The sequence below is a fragment of the Pseudopodoces humilis genome, chromosome 4 (assembly GCF_049639895.1).
Source record: "Pseudopodoces humilis isolate 2021_Gansu_Grassland_sample_001 chromosome 4, ASM4963989v1, whole genome shotgun sequence".
NCBI classification, from domain to species: domain Eukaryota; kingdom Metazoa; phylum Chordata; class Aves; order Passeriformes; family Paridae; genus Pseudopodoces; species Pseudopodoces humilis.
The window spans coordinates 23,707,743-23,726,708 of record NC_142203.1 but is presented as its reverse complement, the minus strand read 5'-3'; the positions used below and the strand labels follow the sequence as shown (position 1 = coordinate 23,726,708).

General features: G+C 44.2%; 1 protein-coding gene across 1 annotated transcript in view; it reads right to left on the bottom strand.

Moving 5' to 3' along the window:
• The window catches only part of FEM1C (fem-1 homolog C), a 37,590-nt gene extending 31,080 nt beyond the window's left edge, over positions 1-6,510 (bottom strand). Inside the window, exons 1-2 of the mRNA XM_005528109.3 lie at positions 6,407-6,510; positions 5,133-5,861 (exon numbers count right to left, since the gene is read on the bottom strand). Of these exons, the coding sequence (XP_005528166.2) occupies positions 5,133-5,676 (544 nt within the window). The 5' untranslated portion in view covers positions 5,677-5,861; positions 6,407-6,510. The remainder of the gene's footprint in view (positions 1-5,132; positions 5,862-6,406) is intronic.
• Positions 6,511-18,966: the final 12,456 nt, after the last annotated feature.

Here is an 18,966-nt window from a genome sequence, read left to right as displayed (position 1 = left end):
TTTTTTAAATGCAATCAAACACTCCTGCGCATATCTCAAGAGACAACTAAAAGAATGCCTAGTCCAGCATTTCTTAGGAAGAAATTTTGATTTTTCTAACAGTCTGGAGGAGGAAAACCAGGTTTGTTTTTTTGTTTTTTCTTTTTAACTTTTAGGCTAGCTGATGAGTATGTTAACTACAGAAGGCAGGTACAGTTGGTGAAAACTAACAAAACCACAGAAAACACTTTGAAGAGACAGACCACGTATCAAGCCACTGAGCAATGGAAAGACTTATCAGCCATGTTCAGGTGAAACACCTGCCTTTCAAGCACGTATTTTGAAAAAAGGTCACAATTCCCTTCATTTGTCCCATCCTGGCCACCAGCACATGCGTACTATATCTATAATCTAACTCATTAATTGCTGCAGTAATGGATTTTTTTCTTTTCCTTTCTGTAAATCTGGCAGAAGAGAATAAAGTATAACACAAACTATTAAAATGTGCACTGCAAATTTTCAAAATGCGAGATCTTAATTGTCCTGTCTGGAACTGAAGCAGAAATGTAAGATTTCCTTACAGTCTGAAATCAGGCTGTATTCCAATCAGTCTGAAAGAAAAATAGTTCTATTGGGGAACTTACATGAAATATTGTACCTTAAATAAAAAATCAAACAAAGACAGCTCTAAAGAGCCCAAATTTGTAATTTAGAATGTCTAAAACAACTGACACTTGTATTAAAAGAGTAAAACATTCCCCTGTATACACATCACCAAATGAAGACTGTGCACAGAAACACGTCAGTGAAGCACTATATTTGAAAATACAATGGTCTGTTCAGAAGGTAATAGCAAGGTAGCACCACTCTAACAACAAATCACTGGCAGGCATCATAATGCAGCAGAACAAAAAGCAACATGCAGCTGACACAGAACATGCTCCTCATCTGGCACAGAAACAAAACTGCTTCATCTGAGGTTTTAGTTCTAGGATTCCACCTTCTGAAAAAAATAGTGTTTCTGCTACTCTAACATTATCCACACTCTTCCTACTTTTAGGAACAGTAAAAAAAATTGCCATCTGAGAGACCATTAACTACAAGTGAAACTCGCTCAACTTTATTTTTAATTTGCAGCTTCTTAAACGAGGAGTTATTCTGCTGGTTTCAGCTGGGGTAGAGTTAATTTTCTTCACAGTGGCTGGTATGGGGATGTGTTCTGGATTTGTGCTGAACACAGGGTTGATGACACAGAGATGTTTTTGTTATTGCTGAGCAGGGCAAACAGAGCCAAGGCCTTCTCCGCTGTTTGTACTTCCATGCTGGGGAAGAAGTTGGGGGTTCATGGGACGCTGGGAGGAGACACAGCTGGGACAGGTGATCCCAACTGACCAGGGATATTCCAGACCATGTGACATCATGCTCTGTACATAAAGCTGAGTGGAAGAAAAAGGGGGACATTTGGCATTTGTCTTCTCAAGTAAGCACTACATGTGATAGGGCCCTGCTCTCACGGAGATGGCTGAACACCTGCCTGCCCATGGGAAGTGGTGAATTAATTCCTTGTTTTGCTTTGCTTGTGTGTGCTGCTTTTGTTTTCCCTATTAAACTGTCTATATCTCAACCCACAAGTATTCTCTCCCTGGTCTCACTGGTGGGGAAGTGAGCAAGCAGCTGCCTGGGGCTTGGCTGCTGGCTGGCGTTAAACCATGACAGTAATACGCTGGAGAAAGCTATGAATCAGAGACAGTGGTATATTAATTCACTTTGTGAAGCATTGCTTAAGCTGCTTCCTATTTACAGATATCTTTGCTGTTTTCCACAATTACAAAATAATAAAACCTATCCACCCTTCTTACCCTGTAGTTGTGGGGAACAAAGAGACAGGGACCCCTTATTGCATCCGAAGGAGATCACTTTACTGTAGAAATCAGCTCCCTTTTACACCTTTAATCTCAACCAGACAAAACCCAAACTTGACAGAAGGGTGCTCACCGGCTGGCTCAGCTGCAGTCTGCTGTCCCCACGTAGCTGTCTCAGCCCTCAACAGATCTCCAACCGTCCAGCCTGCAGCTGTGCCTTCCCTACGGGGCCTTCTGGTAAGTGTAAGCCTTAACAACTTCAACAATTGTAACCCCACATCCCACATTACCCCGACTACCAATCTGTCCCCATTGCTTACACTATTCACGTAACCTACAATACTTTTTTAAAAATACTTTGCTCACAGTCCTATGGCCTAAGTCCTACACAGAAGTTCAGGGGAACTGTGAGAAATTTCAGATCTGCAAAACAGTAGAAACAAATACCACTAAAGGCTCATACCTTAAACTCAGAATCATTTGCCATCTTTCACAGTTGACGATTCATCTCCCCAAATATCCTTCTTCAGCACCATCTACCATGCGACACTGCCAGATCTACACTTCACCTCAGTGTAGCATCTTAACCTGACACACTCTGAAATCTTTAGAAACTCAATTTACTGGCTGTATTTCTGTACTTCTGTATCTTTTTAAGAACCTCTGAATTCTGAATTTCCATAGTCCAAAACACAGCTGTGGGATTCTGAATTTTAGAAGCAGGATTTTACCACAGGTTTTCACCTACTCTTTCATACATTTAGACGCATGTGAATGTACCTATTTTTTCCTATCAAAGTTCAAGATTTTTCCCTGGAACTGTCAACACTTTGAAACATTTTCATATCTAAATGTTCATAAGATTTAAAATGTGTATCAAGTTTCTATTCTATTTCTATTTTGCAATATGAAAATCCACTGGAAAACCACAAAACATAGTTCAATTAATTCTGCCTCCCACCCTCACACAAGTAAGAATAATATCTGAAAAAGGATCCATAGTGATCTCCCACAACAGCAACTCTACTGGAGTTCCATAGTTCTGCTATGTAGAGAGGAGATGCAATGCAAGGAGCATTGTAAGTTTACATGCAACAATTTGGGGTTTTTTTACATCCTTCACGGAACAATAGGCTTCTCAATACATGACTCAGGAAGGGACCTGTCTAAAAAGAACTCGCATTCAAGGGCAGCAACAACTTCTACTACGCAGAAGCAGAACACTCAGGTGCCCTGTTATCTTCCTGCTACAAGCACAGGACACACTGTCAGCTATTTAGTACATAGCAGGGAGGAGTAGAAACTGAAAGTAATACACAAGACTCTTTGAAGGGGAGGTGACAATGTAGAATTAATCCTGTTGGACAGATTTTAAAATCAATAGCATTTCTGCAAAACAAAACTGAGGAGGTTACCTGCTGAATCTTAGCCACTGTTAAAATACTTATGGCTACCAATTTTTCCCAGCTCTGCCTTTCCACAGATAACTTTCAGAGTTTATAGTACTTGCTTGCTTCACCTCATCACTGATTATTCAGTAACTTCAGAGATCAGACTTCTTTCAGATACCAAAAAGTATGCTCCTGTCCTACCAGAGGGGATTTCCACACATCACCAACAGATAGCCATTACATACACGTAACAATTTGAAGTATAAAATGAGTTTTAATGAACTGAACCATAACTGTTCTAACTTCTTTAATTAAGGATCATTTATCTACCTTAAGAACCTTTGCTCATGTGCCTAGATGCAAGTCACACAAAAACTAAAGGAAGTAGAAAAGAATTAAGATAATAATTGACACCACTGGGAAAATCCTCAGTCATTTAAACAAAGACAAATAGTGCTAATTCACTAATAAAGTGAATAAAAAGAATGAGTAAGGTAAAACCTACTCCACCAACACAAAATGAGGGAGAAAAAGAGCTGCAGAATTACATCTTTTTCCCTATTAAATCAAATATTTAACAGCATTGCTTGGTTCACACCTATCACATAAAGGGATAGGTTTAAACTAAACCCCAAATTTTCAGCTGCTTACACTCTTTATATTTAGCTTGCTATTCCCAGAACGTTATTTAGAAAAATGTCATTTTTATCCTACCACAAGTCCATGATGATTCATAAGCAACCTCAAACCCTTACAAAGGAAGATTTATTTTGCTCTGCCCACCTCCATGACAAATCTGTAGTTCAGCTTTCTTTACGCTAAACCCACATATTTGCATGATTTGCTGTAAAAAGGCATAATTAACCAAGCAGCTTTTCTAAAGATTACTCTCACATTTCGTATTTACCAGTATCACACAATAATCTAGACGCAAAAGATATTTTAACACAAATAGCTGGAAAGTACAGTATACAGTTACAAATGTAATTAGTCTGAAAAAGGCAGAAGTATGCTACAAAAAGAATTGCTAGCAGATTAGTTTTTATATATATAGATATATATTAAAAAGCCCAAAACCTGCTGAAATATAATCCTGCTTTAGTGAGATAAAAAATTAACTGTAACTTGCAGTAACTGGTGTGCTTTTCAGGCTAATATCACGACTAAACACAAGTCTGAAATTTAACAAAAAATGTAGAGGTCCAACTAATTATGATCAGAGGAAAAAAACCCAGAAATCTTCACTTTGAGTGGCAACACAAGGGCAACTGTAAACAGGGGCAAACGGGTTTGAGATCTGTGAGCCACTGGAAGTCCCTCTGTTGAGATCACAGTCACCTGCATCTTCACTTCTTTAATCCTAATATATATGTTTATTTACTAAAACTTAGAAGGGTACAAAATTACTCAGTAGTTTGGAGGGAGTAGGTGAAGAGCAAAGTGGCTACACATTTTCCAGTGCAGAAAGTAATTTTTCTACTATATGAGTATTTCCTCAGACCAGCCTTACTGGCACAGATCAGTTATGTATACAGCATACCTGATTTGTTAAGAAATCGTATGAAAACCAAGAATATATGCTCATGTGTTTGAGTACGTTGCTAAACCAACCTACTACACAGGGTGTAGTAAGCAAGTTTATTAGCTTTCAACATGCATAAAGTGACATTTCATATGACTAAGTCTTTTAAGAATTAGGGCTTCAAGATTAAAATGTATCAGTTTAAAACAAAATTTTATAATCCACGTTAAAAAAGAGCAAACTAAAAAGTAAAAGCCTAGCTATAAACACTTTACATCTTTATGAGAACAGAAAATTTTTTTTCAGTCAGACTCCTAAAGAAGTAAATGAGTAACTTTACCTCTGTTTACCACAATGGAAGTGAAAAAACTAACTTACCTTTAACACTTTTTCTGTTCACATCAGCTCCTTTTTCAAGTAAATACTGAGCAATTTCTTTGTGACCTTTGTAACATGAGATCATCAAGCATGTATGCCCATGACGGTTTGATACTTCCAAGTCTGCTTTGTGCTCCACAAGGTATTTTACTATTTCCAAGTGGCCATCAAAACAGGCTGCTCTAAGCGGAGTTGAATTTGTTAGAGTTGTGTTGTTGACAGATGCACCATGATCCAACAGACACTGAACCACCTTCAAGTGTCCAGCAGCTGATGCTGCCCATAATGGTGGAGCTCCCTCAATGATCTCACCATCAAAATTAACGGAACCACCAATCTCTATAGAAGCAGAGCAATAATCCAACAAGTATTCGACCATGTCAACGTGCCCATAACGAGCTGCTATCAAAAGTGGTGTGGCACCGTTGGTTTTTTCTGACATTAGTAAGGCCACCTCTTCTCTGGTTTTGCTTGCCAGTAACTTGGAAAGGAGACGCAGCTTGCCATCACGAGCTGCATTGAAGACTGCTGTCTTTAGATCCATTTAGTCTGTACCTTTCTACTTCCCGATGGATACACACCTGATTCTTTTCAGCCAAGAGTTTACTGGAAGTGCTTAGCCCAAACAGAATGTCCCCAGCTTCTTCTCAGATCAGTTTCATCCACATAGGACAACATGGAGACTCCGAACAGGCTCCTAACGAAGCGCAGGCTATGCTTATCACAAATCTGCAAAAGGAGAATTCTCGATGTTTTCACCTCCTACTTCGCAAACAAGCAACCGCATTGTATTTTCCCACAGCTACACCCAAACAAGTCGCTGTTGTGGTGCGCCGGTGTCCAGCTGCATTCTTTGGGACTCTCCCGGGCCGCACAGTAACCTCTGAAGGAAAGCTACGGGGAGGAGGGGGCTGATCCTACCAGGGCGTTATCCATACCAGGACACAGAACGATCCTCTTCTCCCTTATTCCTCCGTGAGCTGCACTCCCGACTCGTTTCGGGGCATATCCCAAGTACAGAGCCCCCGGCTCCCGCCAGAAAACCCGCAGACACGCACCTTCAGGGCAGTCGGGCGGGGAAGGCGACGGTCGCACTCCGGCCAAGCCCCGGGCGCCCGGGAAAGCCCAAGCCCTCCTCTCGCCTCACGATCGGACCCGCTGCACCCAGAGCGCCGCGGCCCCATCCCCCCGCCCCTCCTTTCCCTCACGGCACCCAACCCCCACGGCCGCCTTGCTCAGAGCCAGACGGAAAAGCCCGCCAGGCAGCGCGTTACCTTCCCGGACCGCTTCGAGCCGTCTCCCGCCGCCGCCACCCTCAGAGGGACAGGGACGCGTCCACCGCCGCTCCGTCCGGCGCCTCCATGACAGCCGGGCCCCGCCGCCAGGGCCGGCCCTGCGCAGGGGGCGGGGCGGCTCCTCCGCGGCCAATCAGAACCACGCCTCGAGCGCCCGGGGGCGGGACTACGCCGCCGCTCGAGGGCGCCGTGAGGACGCAGCCGGCCGCTAGGGGGCGCCGCAGAGCAGCAGCGCGGGGAGCAGAAAGGTCCCAGGGAATCCCACAGAATCCCACAGAGACGTTTTGGGAATGCACTTCACAGGCACGCCGTGGGCTGTGTACGGACACATCTGTGCTGCATGCCGGCACTGCTGCGTCCTGTGCTCCGCAGCACAAGGGGGACAAGGAGCTGCGGGAGACCGCCGGCGGAGACCGCAGCGATGATTTGGGATCAGGAGCATCTCCCTTACGAGGAGACACTGCGGGAACTGGGCTTGTGTAGTCCAGAGTAGAGAACACTGAGAGGGGATCTCATCAGTGCACACAGATATCTCAAAGGCGGGTGCCAAGAGGATGGTGGCAAGTCGTGCCCAGCGGTAGTACGAGGAGTAATAGCCGTAAACTACAACACAAGTAATTCCAACTCAGCCTGAGGAGGAACTTTACACTGAGGGAGGCAGAGCACTGGAACAGGCTGGCCAGAGAGGTTGTGGGTTCTCCTACTCTGGAGACCTTCAAAACCTACCTGGATGCATTCCTGTGTAACCTGCTGGAGATGATCCTGCTTTGGCCGGGAATTGGATTTGGATAATCTCCAGAGATCCTTTCCATCCCTAACTATTTTATGATTCTGCAATTCTGTACATACATGCTTCATGAATTAAAAAAAAAATGGATTAAAAGCCAAATTTTTACAGCACAGAGGGTGCTCTGGCTCTTGGACAGCGTTGCTGTTTGGTGCAAAATTTGCTTTGCTTGAATGAGATTGCACGTGGCTTGCTATGGGTTTAGGATGTGGCATTTGCTGTGCTTCTATGATAATAGAAAGTGAAAAACATCCTAAAAGAGCTGCACCTGAGCAAGGGATTGTAAATTCTGTCACGACCAAGTATGTTACCTGGAAATTTCAGAAAGGAAGCACATGCAGAAACAAACTCGGAGAAGGTATGTAAGCATACCTTCTTGGTATGAGATGGCAGTAATTTGGACATATATTTGAAAAGCAATCTAGTCACTTCCCCACTTCAAAAAAAGGAAAAAAAAAAGGGGGGGGGGAGAGAGAGAGAAAACAGTTCAACTTGTCATTTTATGTACAAAAGCAATGTATCAAAGACTGGGTGGCCTTTTGTCCCTTTGTACCCAGTGCTGGAAAGATGGCTCACAGGCTGGTTTTTTTGTCTGCAAGATTCAGAAGAAGAAAGGTCATAAGAAACTGATGGGAATTTAGAGTAAAGCCATTACAATTTTTAAGGAAGTGGTGGTATTCATTTAGGGATAGGCATTAAAAGACCTAACTTCGTGAAAATGCTAAATTAAAAGGAAGTGGGGGAAAGAAGAAAAGAGAACATTTTCAAGAAATGTCAGTGGAATGGAGGCTTTATTTGAAGAGCTTTGTCAGGTGGAGTCAACAGCAATTGGAAACAAAATGAACAGATGAAAGGGCATACTTAGCATCAAAAATAACATGCTGGTAGGGAGGCTCTGCCAAGCCAGAAAAATAATTTGAAAGTTGTGGGAGCTAATTGATAGTCATGGTGGGCTGTGTAAATCATAGCACACGAAAATAAGGTACTATAGGGAACAGTTCTGTGTTGGAGGGAGCACGGAGATGATAACCTAACTGACCTTCCCCCTTCAATCTCCGAAGTTTTTGGGACAGGCAGTAAGCAAAGCAGTCAGCACTGATGAGCTTGCAAACTACAGGGCAGTGGGCACAGTAATGTGTTTGTGGGTGTCAAACACAGCCTGTCCCCACCCCTCCCAGTTCTGAATTAGGCCAAGGTCCTGGGACAGGCCCAGGGGAGGAATATTGGTCAAGTATGCCAGAGGGGAACAGGAATGGCTTATGCAGAGAGGCTTCTGGACCACTGTGAAAGATAAATCCTTCCATGCAACTGCAAGGCACACTGGTGGGGAGTTTAGACACTACCTGTCAGACTACTGGGCCTCTTCTTTATATAAAAATATCATACTCCTGTGACAAATAATAAGTCTGCCTTGATAGTTCCAAAATCTACCTTAGAGTAACTAGGTGCAGTCATCTATGAATTAAGCAGAGAAATTAATTATTAAGGAAAATTTTATAGGAGTTATACTTCTCTAAGTGTCTGTCTTAGTTTAGGGCAAATTAGGAAGGAAAACTCCAAATGGGGATTTCCCCAGGGAAATGCCCCTCCCCACTAACTGGTCCGGGAAAAGAAAAAAAATTCCTTAGAGAGAAGTGGAAAAAGCTGTTTATTTAACAGAAATTGAGTAATATTAAATAATAAAACTTCTTGCTGTTCGATGGGATGGCAAGTCTAGGAAGAAAAGTCCTTTTCATGTGGTGTAGCTCAGCTCGCTCAGGTTCTTATCAGTCCCTCCGGCGCTGGAAAGTGCCGAGGCCCAGGCCCCGGTGGGCCACAGGCGTGAGCTCCCGGGGTTTGGCTGGGTGTTCAGTCCAGAGCAGGCTTGCACAGATCCAAGAAAATTGGGAAAAAAACAAACAAAGGTCCAGGGAACTCCTCTGCCTCAGCTAGCTAAAACTAACTAAAAGCCAGAGAGAAGCTCTGTCCCGCTGTCTGTCCGTGCTGCAGACACCACAGTCCAGGAGCGGGATGTGTGGGAGTGATGTTTTTCCTTAACACAAACTGCGCGCTTCTTCTTCCCCCTCTCTTGCTCTCAAAGCCAGTCTTAAAGGTGCAGAACTTAATATATAACATAAACCAGACGATTGGGGATACCAGTATCATAAAGTCACCCCAGGACATTCCACCCCTTATCCTCATATCGTCAACTTATTATCAAAATTAATATATATATATTTTAACCCTACAACACATACATTATATACAGACAAGGGCATTTATTCATGATTTTCACTTAACCATCAGATCTCTCTGAGGTACACATTGTGTTGTTTTATCTTTTCGCATTATCCACTATGTGCAACTCGGTCCTTGAGCAAAAACAACTCCACGAATGGGTTTGTCTGTACTTGAAGTAGAATTGATCCAAACTGTCTTTCCTAACAAACCTCTGAGATGTACTGCTGGGACTTTGTCTCCGTTTACTTTATGCAGGGGCTCGGATTGGGCTGGGCCTGCTCGATTGGTGGAACCTCGGGTATTAACTATCCAGGTGGCCTTTGCTAGATGTTGCTCTCAATTTTTGAAAGATCCCCTACTTAACGCTTTCAAGGTAGTCTTTAACAGTCCATTGTACCTCTCTACTTTTCTCGCAGCAGGTGCATGGTAGGGGATATGGTACACTCACTCAATGCCATGTTCCCTAGCCCAGCTGTTTATAAGGTTATTCTTGAAATGAGTCTCATTGTCTGACTCAATCCTCTCAGGGGTGCCATGCCTCCAAAGGACCTGCTTTTCAAGTCTCAGGATGGTGTTCCGGGCAGTGGCATGAGGCACAGGGTAGGTTTCCAACTATCCAGTGGTGGCTTCTACCATTGTGAGCACGTAGTGCTTGCTTTGGCGGGTTTGGGGCAGTGTGATGTAGTCAATCTGCCAGGCTTCCCCATATCTATATTTGGACCACCGCCCACTGTACCATAGCGGCTTCAACCTCTTGGCCTGCTTGATCGTGGCACACGTCTCACAGTCATGGATAACCTGGGAAATACTGTCCATGGTTAGATCCACCCCTCGGTCTCGTGCCCACTTATAGGTGGCATCTCTACCCTGATGGCCTGAGGCATTATGGGCCTATTGAGCTAGGAACAACTTTCCTTTGTGTTGCCAATCTAAGTCTATCTTTGACACCTCTATCTTTGCAGCTTCATCTACTTGCTCATTGTTTTGGTGCTCTTTATTAGCTCTACTCTTGGGGACATGGGCATCTACATGACGGACCCTCACAGACAGTTTCTCTACCCTGGTGGTGATGTCCTTCTACTCATCAGCAGCCCAGATTGGCTTTCTTCTGCGTTGCCAGTCGGCCTTTTTCTACTTTTCCAGCCATCCTCACAGAGCATTGGCTACTATCCATGAATCAGTGTAGAGGTAGAGTTTTGGCCACTTCTCTCTTTCAGCAATGTCCAGGGCCAGTTGAACAGCTTTGAGTTTAGCAAGTTGGCTTGATCCACCTTCTCTTTCAGTGGCCTCTGCGACTTGTCGTGTGGGGCTTTATACGGCTGCTTTCTACTTCCGGTTCATCCCTACGACGCGACAGGAACTATCAGTGAACAGAGCATAGCGTGTTTCTTCTGCTGGCAGTTGGTTGTACGGTGGAGCTTCTTCAGCTCGTGTCACTTGTTCTTGCTCCTCTTCATCAATGAGACCAAAGTTTTCACTTTCCGGCCAGTTTGTAATTATCTCTAAAATCCCAGGGCGATTTGGGTTTCCTATACGGGCGCGCTGCGTGATGAGGGCGATCCACTTGCTCCATGTAGCGTCGGTGGCGTGGTGGGTAGAGGGAACTTTTGCTTTGAACATCCACCCCAGCACTGGCAGTCGGGGTGCCAGGAGGAGTTGTGCTTCTGTGCCAATCACTTCTGAGGCGGCTTGAACTCTTTCATAGGCAGCTAAGATTTCCTTCTCTGTGGGAGTGTAGTTGGCTTCGGACCTTCTGTAGCTTCGGCTCCAGAATCCCAGTGGTCGGCCTTGAGTCTCCTCAGGCACTTTCTGCCAAAGGCTCCAGGACAGACCGTGGCTCCCGGCTGCAGAGTAGAGCACGTTCTTCACGTCTGGTCTTGTTCTGACTGGGCCAAGGGCTACTGCATGGGCGATCTCCTGTTTGATCTGAGCAAAGGCTTTTTGTTGTTCAGGGCCCCACTGGAAAGTGTTCTTTTTGCGGGTGACCAGGTAAAGAGGGCTCACAATCTGGCTGTACTCAGGAATGTGCATCCTCTAAAAACTTATGGCACCTAGGAAAGCTTGCGTTTCTTTCTTGTTGGCTGGTGGAGACATTGCTGTGATCTTGTTGATGACATCAGTAGGAATCTGACGCCGTTCATTTTGCCACTTTACCCCCAGGAACTGAATTTCACGAGCTGGTCTCTTAACTTTGCTCTTCTTGATGGCAAAACTGGCTTTCAGGAGAACCTGGATGATTTTCTCTCCTTTCTCAAAGACCTTTTCAGCCGTCTTTCCCCAGACAATGATGTCATCAATGTACTGCAGATGTTCTGGAGCCTCACCCTTTTCCAGGGCAGCCTGGATCAGTCTATGGCAGATGGTGGGGCTGTGCTTCCACCCCTGGGGCAGTCAGTTCCAGGTGTACTGCACTCCCCTCCACGTGAAGGCAAACTGAGGCCTGCATTCTGCTGCCAGAGGAATGGAGAAAAATGCATTGGCAATGTCAATAGTGGCGTACCACTTCGCTGCCTTGGACTCCAGCTCGTACTGGAGCTCCAGCATGTCTGGCACGGCAGCGCTCAGAGGTGGAGTCACTTCATTTAATGTACGATAGTCCACAGTTAATCTCTATTCTCCTTCAGATTTACGCACAGGCCAGATGGGGCTGTTGAAGGGTGAGTGGGTTTTGCTGACCACCTCTTGGCTCTCCAGCTCTCGGATCATTTTGTGGACGGGAATTACAGCATCTCGAGTTGTTCTATATTGTCGGCGGTGCACCGTTGAGGTGGCAATTGGTACTCGCTGTTCTTCCACTTTTAGGAGTCTTACTGCAGATGGGTTCTCTGACAGTCCAGGCAAAGTGTTCAATTGTTTGATGCCCTCTGTCTCTACAGCTGCTATCCCAAATGTCCACTTAAGCTCCTTTGGGTCCTTAAAATACCCACTTCGGAGGTAGTCTATGCCTAAAATGCATGGGGCCTCTGGGCCAGTCACAATGGGGTGTTTCTTCCACTCATTCCCAGTCAGGCTCACATCAGCTTCTACTAAAGTAAAGTCCTGTGATCTCCCTGTCACACCAGCAATAGAAACAGATTCTGCCCCTACATATCTTGATGGGATTAGGGTGCACTGTGCACCAGTGTCAACCAAGGCCTCATATTTTCGTGGTTCTGATGTGCCAGGCCAACGAATCCACACAGTCCAAAAGACACGGTTTTCCCTAGCCTCTACCTGGCTAGAGGCAGGGCCCCTCTAAGCTTGGTTATTTTTCTTTTCTTGGGTATATGTCTTGGAGGTTTCTTCAAGGGAGTCAGACATGTCATCATCATACTTGTCAGTTTGACTACAGGCTACTGGAGCGGCTTTCTTTTTGGTAGAGTATCTCCCTTGAGTCTTGCTGTCTTCTAATTCAAGCATCTGTTTTGCCAGAGCAGCAGTAGATTTTCCATCCCATCTTTTCATGTTTTCTCCACAGTCACGTAGGAAAAACCACAGCTCAGCTCGTAGCTTTTTCTCTCTATCTGGGGAACTTCTGCGTTGAGTACCAGGGCTCCTGGTCTGTACTGCCGAGACTGGAAGAAGGTCCTCCCTGAGTTTCTTGAGATTCTCCTCTATTTTGTTTTGGAAGTTTTGCATATCTGTTCTCACAGTTGCAATTGTTGCCTGCATGGGGCCATGCACGGTATCTGCATATGCTCGAAGCTTTTTCGCCATATCCAGCACAGTCTCCTCCCGGTCATCCCGCTTCATTGCTGCTAAAGCAGAAGCGTATTCTTGTGGCCCAAGTCGAACAAGTTTTCGCCACATCACAGATGTACATGGCACCAAGTTTGGATTTCTAGTACCTAAGTCACCTACAAAGACAATCTCTACTATTGCTATTTCTCTCAAACGCTGAATGCCTTGTTCTATGGTTTTTCAACGAGTTTGCTGTATATAGAGATCGTCTGCACACAGATATCTTTGTGCCACGCTTCTTAGGACCCGTTCCCAGAGACTATAAGGGTCAGCCCCCCTCATCATCTCCTGGTCAATAACTGGATCGTGTGACAGGGACCCCAGATGCCTCGCTTCAGTGCCATCCAGAACTGTAGTCTCACCTGCAGCATCTCACAGACGGACTAACCAACTAATTATAGATTCATCAGGTCGTCGAGTGTAATCTTTTCTCAGGCCACGAAGGTCTTTCAGGGAGAAAGGTTCACCAGTGCCTTCTGATTTTTGATCAGTTGCTGGTCTTGAGGGTCCTTCCCTCGCATCACCATTATCATCATCTACTGGCCGATCGGTTTTGGTTTTGAATTTCATGCTTCTCGTGGCAGGAGCAACAGACACTGGCTTAGGCTCACTGTCTGGTTTGGCTGCAGCCTGAGTGACTGGGGTAGCTGCTGATTTATCTGCCTGCCCTACAGTATCTAGCAGCGTGCGATAAGCATACGCTAGGGCCCAGCTTATTGCAATGATATTTTTCTTCTTAGAATCATCACAGCAATTATCTTCTAGATATTTCTCTACTTCATCTGGGTTCTGAATTTGTTCACGTGAAAATTCCCAGGCTGGGGGATCAGAAAATTTTTTCAGAGTCCGGCCCATTCTCTCTCATTCTCTACACTACTCAGGATTTTCCACACTTGAGTCTACTTCTGGGGCAGGGGTCTCGTTGGCTCTTCTGGATATCTCAGCCCTCACTTTAGAGAAGTTGCAGACTATATAGAGGAAGCTCAACAGCTGAACTACCAGGAAAGTGACCAGGAATGTGGTATCTTTAACACTCAGGGGAAACTGGATATTCTCAAAGAGGGACATAACAGATTCAAAGGAGAAGAAGGAAAGAAAAGGCTGAAAAGCCTCATCCCCTGGTCTTCCTCTAACAAACTGTGTGCAATTACCAATAAACTCCCAAAATGTGCTACTGGGACTGGGAGGCAGGGTCGGGCGAAGAAACCATAAACCAAACATACCTGACAGAAACTTCAGTAGTTCTATAAACTTCTTATAAATCATTATCACCGAGCCCAGCACAATAACCATTCTAATCCGTGCCCCTCTACTGTGAAAGAGGGCAAAGACAGGTATTAAAACTTCAAAAACTTTTAGGGACCAGGTCCACATGAAGGCCTCCACCCCAAGAGACATTATGTATCCAAACAACATGGCTACTGACTGCTTTATCCCAATACAGAATAAATACAACCAACACTCAGTACAGGTTTTTCCACTTTCTCTTGCCCCTGTTCAGGCGCCAAAAAACTGTATTTGTCTTAGTTTAGGGCAAATTAGGAAGGAAAACTCCAAATGGGGATTTCCCCAGGGAAATGCCCCTCCCCACTAACTGGTCCGGGAAAAGAAAAAAAAATTCCTTAGAGAGAAGTGGAAAAAGCTGTTTATTTAACAGAAATTGAGTAATATTAAATAATAAAACTTCTTGCTGTTTGATGGGATGGCAAGTCTAGGAAGAAAAGTCCTTTTCATGTGGTGTAGCTCGGCTCGCTCAGGTTCTTATCAGTCCCTCCGGCGCTGGAAAGTGCTGAGGCCCAGGCCCCGGTGGGCCACAGGCGTGAGCTCCCGGGGTTTGGCTGGGTGTTCAGTCCAGAGCAGGCTTGCACAGATCCAAGAAAATTGGGAAAAAAACAAACAAAGGTCCAGGGAACTCCTCTGCCTCAGCTAGCTAAAACTAACTAAAAGCCAGAGAGAAGCTCTGTCCCGCTGTCTGTCCGTGCTGCAGACACCACAGTCCAGGAGTGGGATGTGTGGGAGTGATGTTTTTCCTTAACACAAACTGCACGCTTCTTCTTCCCCCTCTCTTGCTCTCAAAGCCAGTCTTAAAGGTGCAGAACTTAATATATAACATAAACCAGACGATTGGGGATACCAGTATCATAAAGTCACCCCAGGACAGTGTCCTGCTGCCATTTTTCTCTTTCATATCTCATTATATATACAGCTTCAAGAATAACTTAATCATATTTTAAGAAGGCCATTCTCATTACATAAGTGGACTATGTCCTAGGAGCTCTGACAATGTGGCTGCCTCCTGACTGCTGTTCTATGAGTTCCACACTTTCATACTGCCTTGTGGAGGAAGCACTTGCTTGGCAGTACCTGGCTCTGGGAGCCTTGAGAGCCAGCACAGTAGGGCCTCAGCTTGCCCTACTGCAGTTATTGTCTGGCTCCCAGAATTAACTTAAGCCCTACTCCCCAGAGGTAAAAAGCAAATATTTTGACCCACTGTACAGAAGCACCATGAAAAATAAGAGATAGCAATCCACGCTTTAAGGTTTCAGCTTCAATCATTCATAATTAGTCAATCTGTCATGGGCACACAGTGCCACCAACAGTTTCATTTGTCTTACCTCCCCCTGTCTTCCCCCATGGGGAAGAGGGGTTTTGATGTCAGGCTGGGATCTTTGGTGGTGCCACAAACGCAATGCATGACATTGAAAAGAACAAGTCAGTCTTGGTGCTTGTTCAGTTTTGCAGTTTCCCTCCACAAAACACTCTGGTTTTGAAAGCTGTGAATGGAGAATGATGTTAAGTGATATAATAGTGTTGCGATTACTTAGTTCTCACCTCAGGGTTTTCTTGTCCTCACAGCTGTCCACAGTAGACAGCAGAAGGGATTGTTACATACACAAAGGCCTAACATGCTACCCACCTTGCAGGCACCTCTGGTTTCATCTGGTGCAGCAGTTGTCCCCTCAGTGTCTGGATCACAGCCCTGCAGCTCTGTGTCTCATACAACTGTGCTTTACTGTTTTACTTACATCCCTCATTCCAGATACTTGATACTCATTTTGTGTACAAATGGTAATACCATAAGAATAAAGTCACAGGTCACTAAATAGTTTTTGGCAGTTCTTAGTCTGAACCAGCTGAAGGGTTTTCAAGATAGTTGTTGATAATATTTTGGAAGTCAGATTGCAACTTCAGCAAGAGATGTGGTTATAAAGTGCTGTATTCAGTTTCAACCCTTCACTTCCTTATCCCTATGATACAAGGTGCAGAGGTTTCTGCATCCTCAAGGCAGACTATGCTCAGCAATACAGCAAAGAGAAATCTAATCTAGTCCACATCTCAGTTGTTAGCTTTGGCACTAGAAGGCATATATATTCATTAATCCAGTGATTTCTTCAAATTCTTTATCCTACTTTTGTTCATGTAATGGTTGGTATCCCTAGCATGACTATACTTCTGTCAGGCTCCAAGCTAACTCAGAAAAATCAGTGTTACATTTTGCAAGGCAGACAAGCACTCCTGTGTTATGTCTGCATTCTGTGTCTTCCTTAAATTGGCACCCAGTTGCCTACACAGACCTGGCTCAGTGTAGGGTCAGGAAGACAATACAGGATATTACATCAAGCAGGTCCCCAAAAAGGGGAGCTAGAGAAAATGGCAAGCTGAGCAGACAGCTTTGAGCATTTGAGCAACTGCCTGCATGTGAGCTATGGCTAAATTGTTCAATAAATTAAAGCACCTGTTCAAGCATAGCCTGAATCCTAGGTCTTCCCTGAGGTAGCCTAACTGCTGTGCAACAAGGGAAGGATGGCAAATGCCTGTCAACTGCTGCCAAACTTACCTTAGTAAAGCCCTTTCCTGATTGCCAGTACTTACCCACAACTCTGGCAGCCCCAGTGGTACCACAAATACCACCACTGGTACTACATGAAATCACTGAACCTGCTCTTAACCATGAGTATTTATGTATTTTCATATAAAGAAGAAGAGTTTTGTGAGGGCAGAGACACCTGTGCTGGAAATGTCTGTTGCCAGGGGCTGAGACACAGCAGGGAGATCCCTGCATTGGCTGACCAAGGATGCAAATCTGCACCCCTGGACTAGGGCCAGGATGAGGGCTCAAAGAACCATCTCACCTTGCCTATGCCTGAGCAGCATCTGTGTTGCTGTATCTGTACCACAAAATACCCCTCTCTCCCTCAGGACAGCAAGCACCATGTGCCTTAGGCACATCTCTCCCTCAGGCTGGAGAGATTGTATGCATGAGGTAGTTCCATATATGGGCTTAGTCTCCTAAACTGTGTTTGCTCACATTACATAACATCAATGATCTACATGTTCAAGTTCTGGTCTAAAAATCGAGCCCTTCATATGGAAGTGCACTCTGGACCAGCCAGATGACAAAGTTTCTTTAACTGGAAACTCTTTTTTCTATCTTCCTGATGGTAAAATTTTGGGAGCTGAATATTAGTTCTTATATCAGCAAACAGACTTGTGCAGATTGGTGTTAAAGTCGTGAGAAATTATGAGATGGCTGGAGATGTGAGTCGGCAGGATTTGAAGTTTTGGCATGTTTGCTGAACTCCTGCAAGCTGAGAGCTTTTCCTGTCCCTTGGTGTTCAACTCACAGCTGACACCAGAAACTGTCTGCAGTGTGCCTGTGGATACAGGCTGGGACAGAGAAGTCTGATCTTGAGAGAAGCCTCTTTTCTATGAGGAAATTAATATCTCTGCCTATTCACCCTGAGGTGTAAGGATGAACCCAGGGCAATCAGGGTTTTGTCCCAACTATCCGTAACAGTATTTGTCTCTCTAATTTTTTTTGTATACTATGAAAACAGGGAAATAAGAAGATAATGGTCTAGTTTTGTTCACAATATGTAAAAAGTTTTACAAATAATACTTATTTTATAGCTTTTAAATTATGCATTTGTATAGCTGTATGCCTATACATATACATTTTCATACAATAATTTATAGATTAACTTCCCTCAAATACACACAGTAGTTTAGTAATGGAAATATGCTACAGGACACAGATGCTATTTCAAATGATGCAAGGATTTCTAATAGGCATAAATAAGGAAATTTTAAATGAATTCAGAGGTTTTATACATTCTAATTAACCTACAGCTTTCCACATTATTTTGTTGTTTGACGTGCAAGTTGCAAAATTTCCTTTCCTCTCTACATTGCCCTAGTGTTATTTCAAGAGGTTGAAAGTACATTGAAAAGAGATTGCAATTTTCAGATGTTCAACATTTATGTCTTTCAAATCAGCAGCAGTGATGCACCTAGCTTTTAAAGCAGTATTGGTTAAGCTTGTGAAAACTGAATTTCTCTCCCAGAAGACAAAATTTTCTCCCTCTCCTGGCAATCCCTGGAATGCATAACAAAAGACCTGCACGTCTGAATTCATATACCCTAAGACATTCCTGCTAACCAGTGCATGACCATACACTGCCTCTTCAGTATGGCATTCTAGTAGAAGCTGCCCTAGACTCCATAGCAGATCTTGAGCAGTAAGACTTGTAAATTTACAAAGTAGAATTTAAATGTAGCAAAATCAACTACGAGAGTAAATTTCACTACCAAAAGTAACATTTGCAAAATATAAGATAGTCTCAGATTCACCAGAACTGTGGTTTAAAGTTGACAATTGTCTAAGATAGAGATAAAAAAAAAAATTAGTGCCTAGCTTTACAAATTATTTGGCTTAGCTCATGATGCTTTAACTGTGCCATTATTAGGTAAAGCCAGGGGTGTTCATTTTGCTAGTCATTCTGGGGGTTGAACAGTGCTCTGCCAAGCTGTG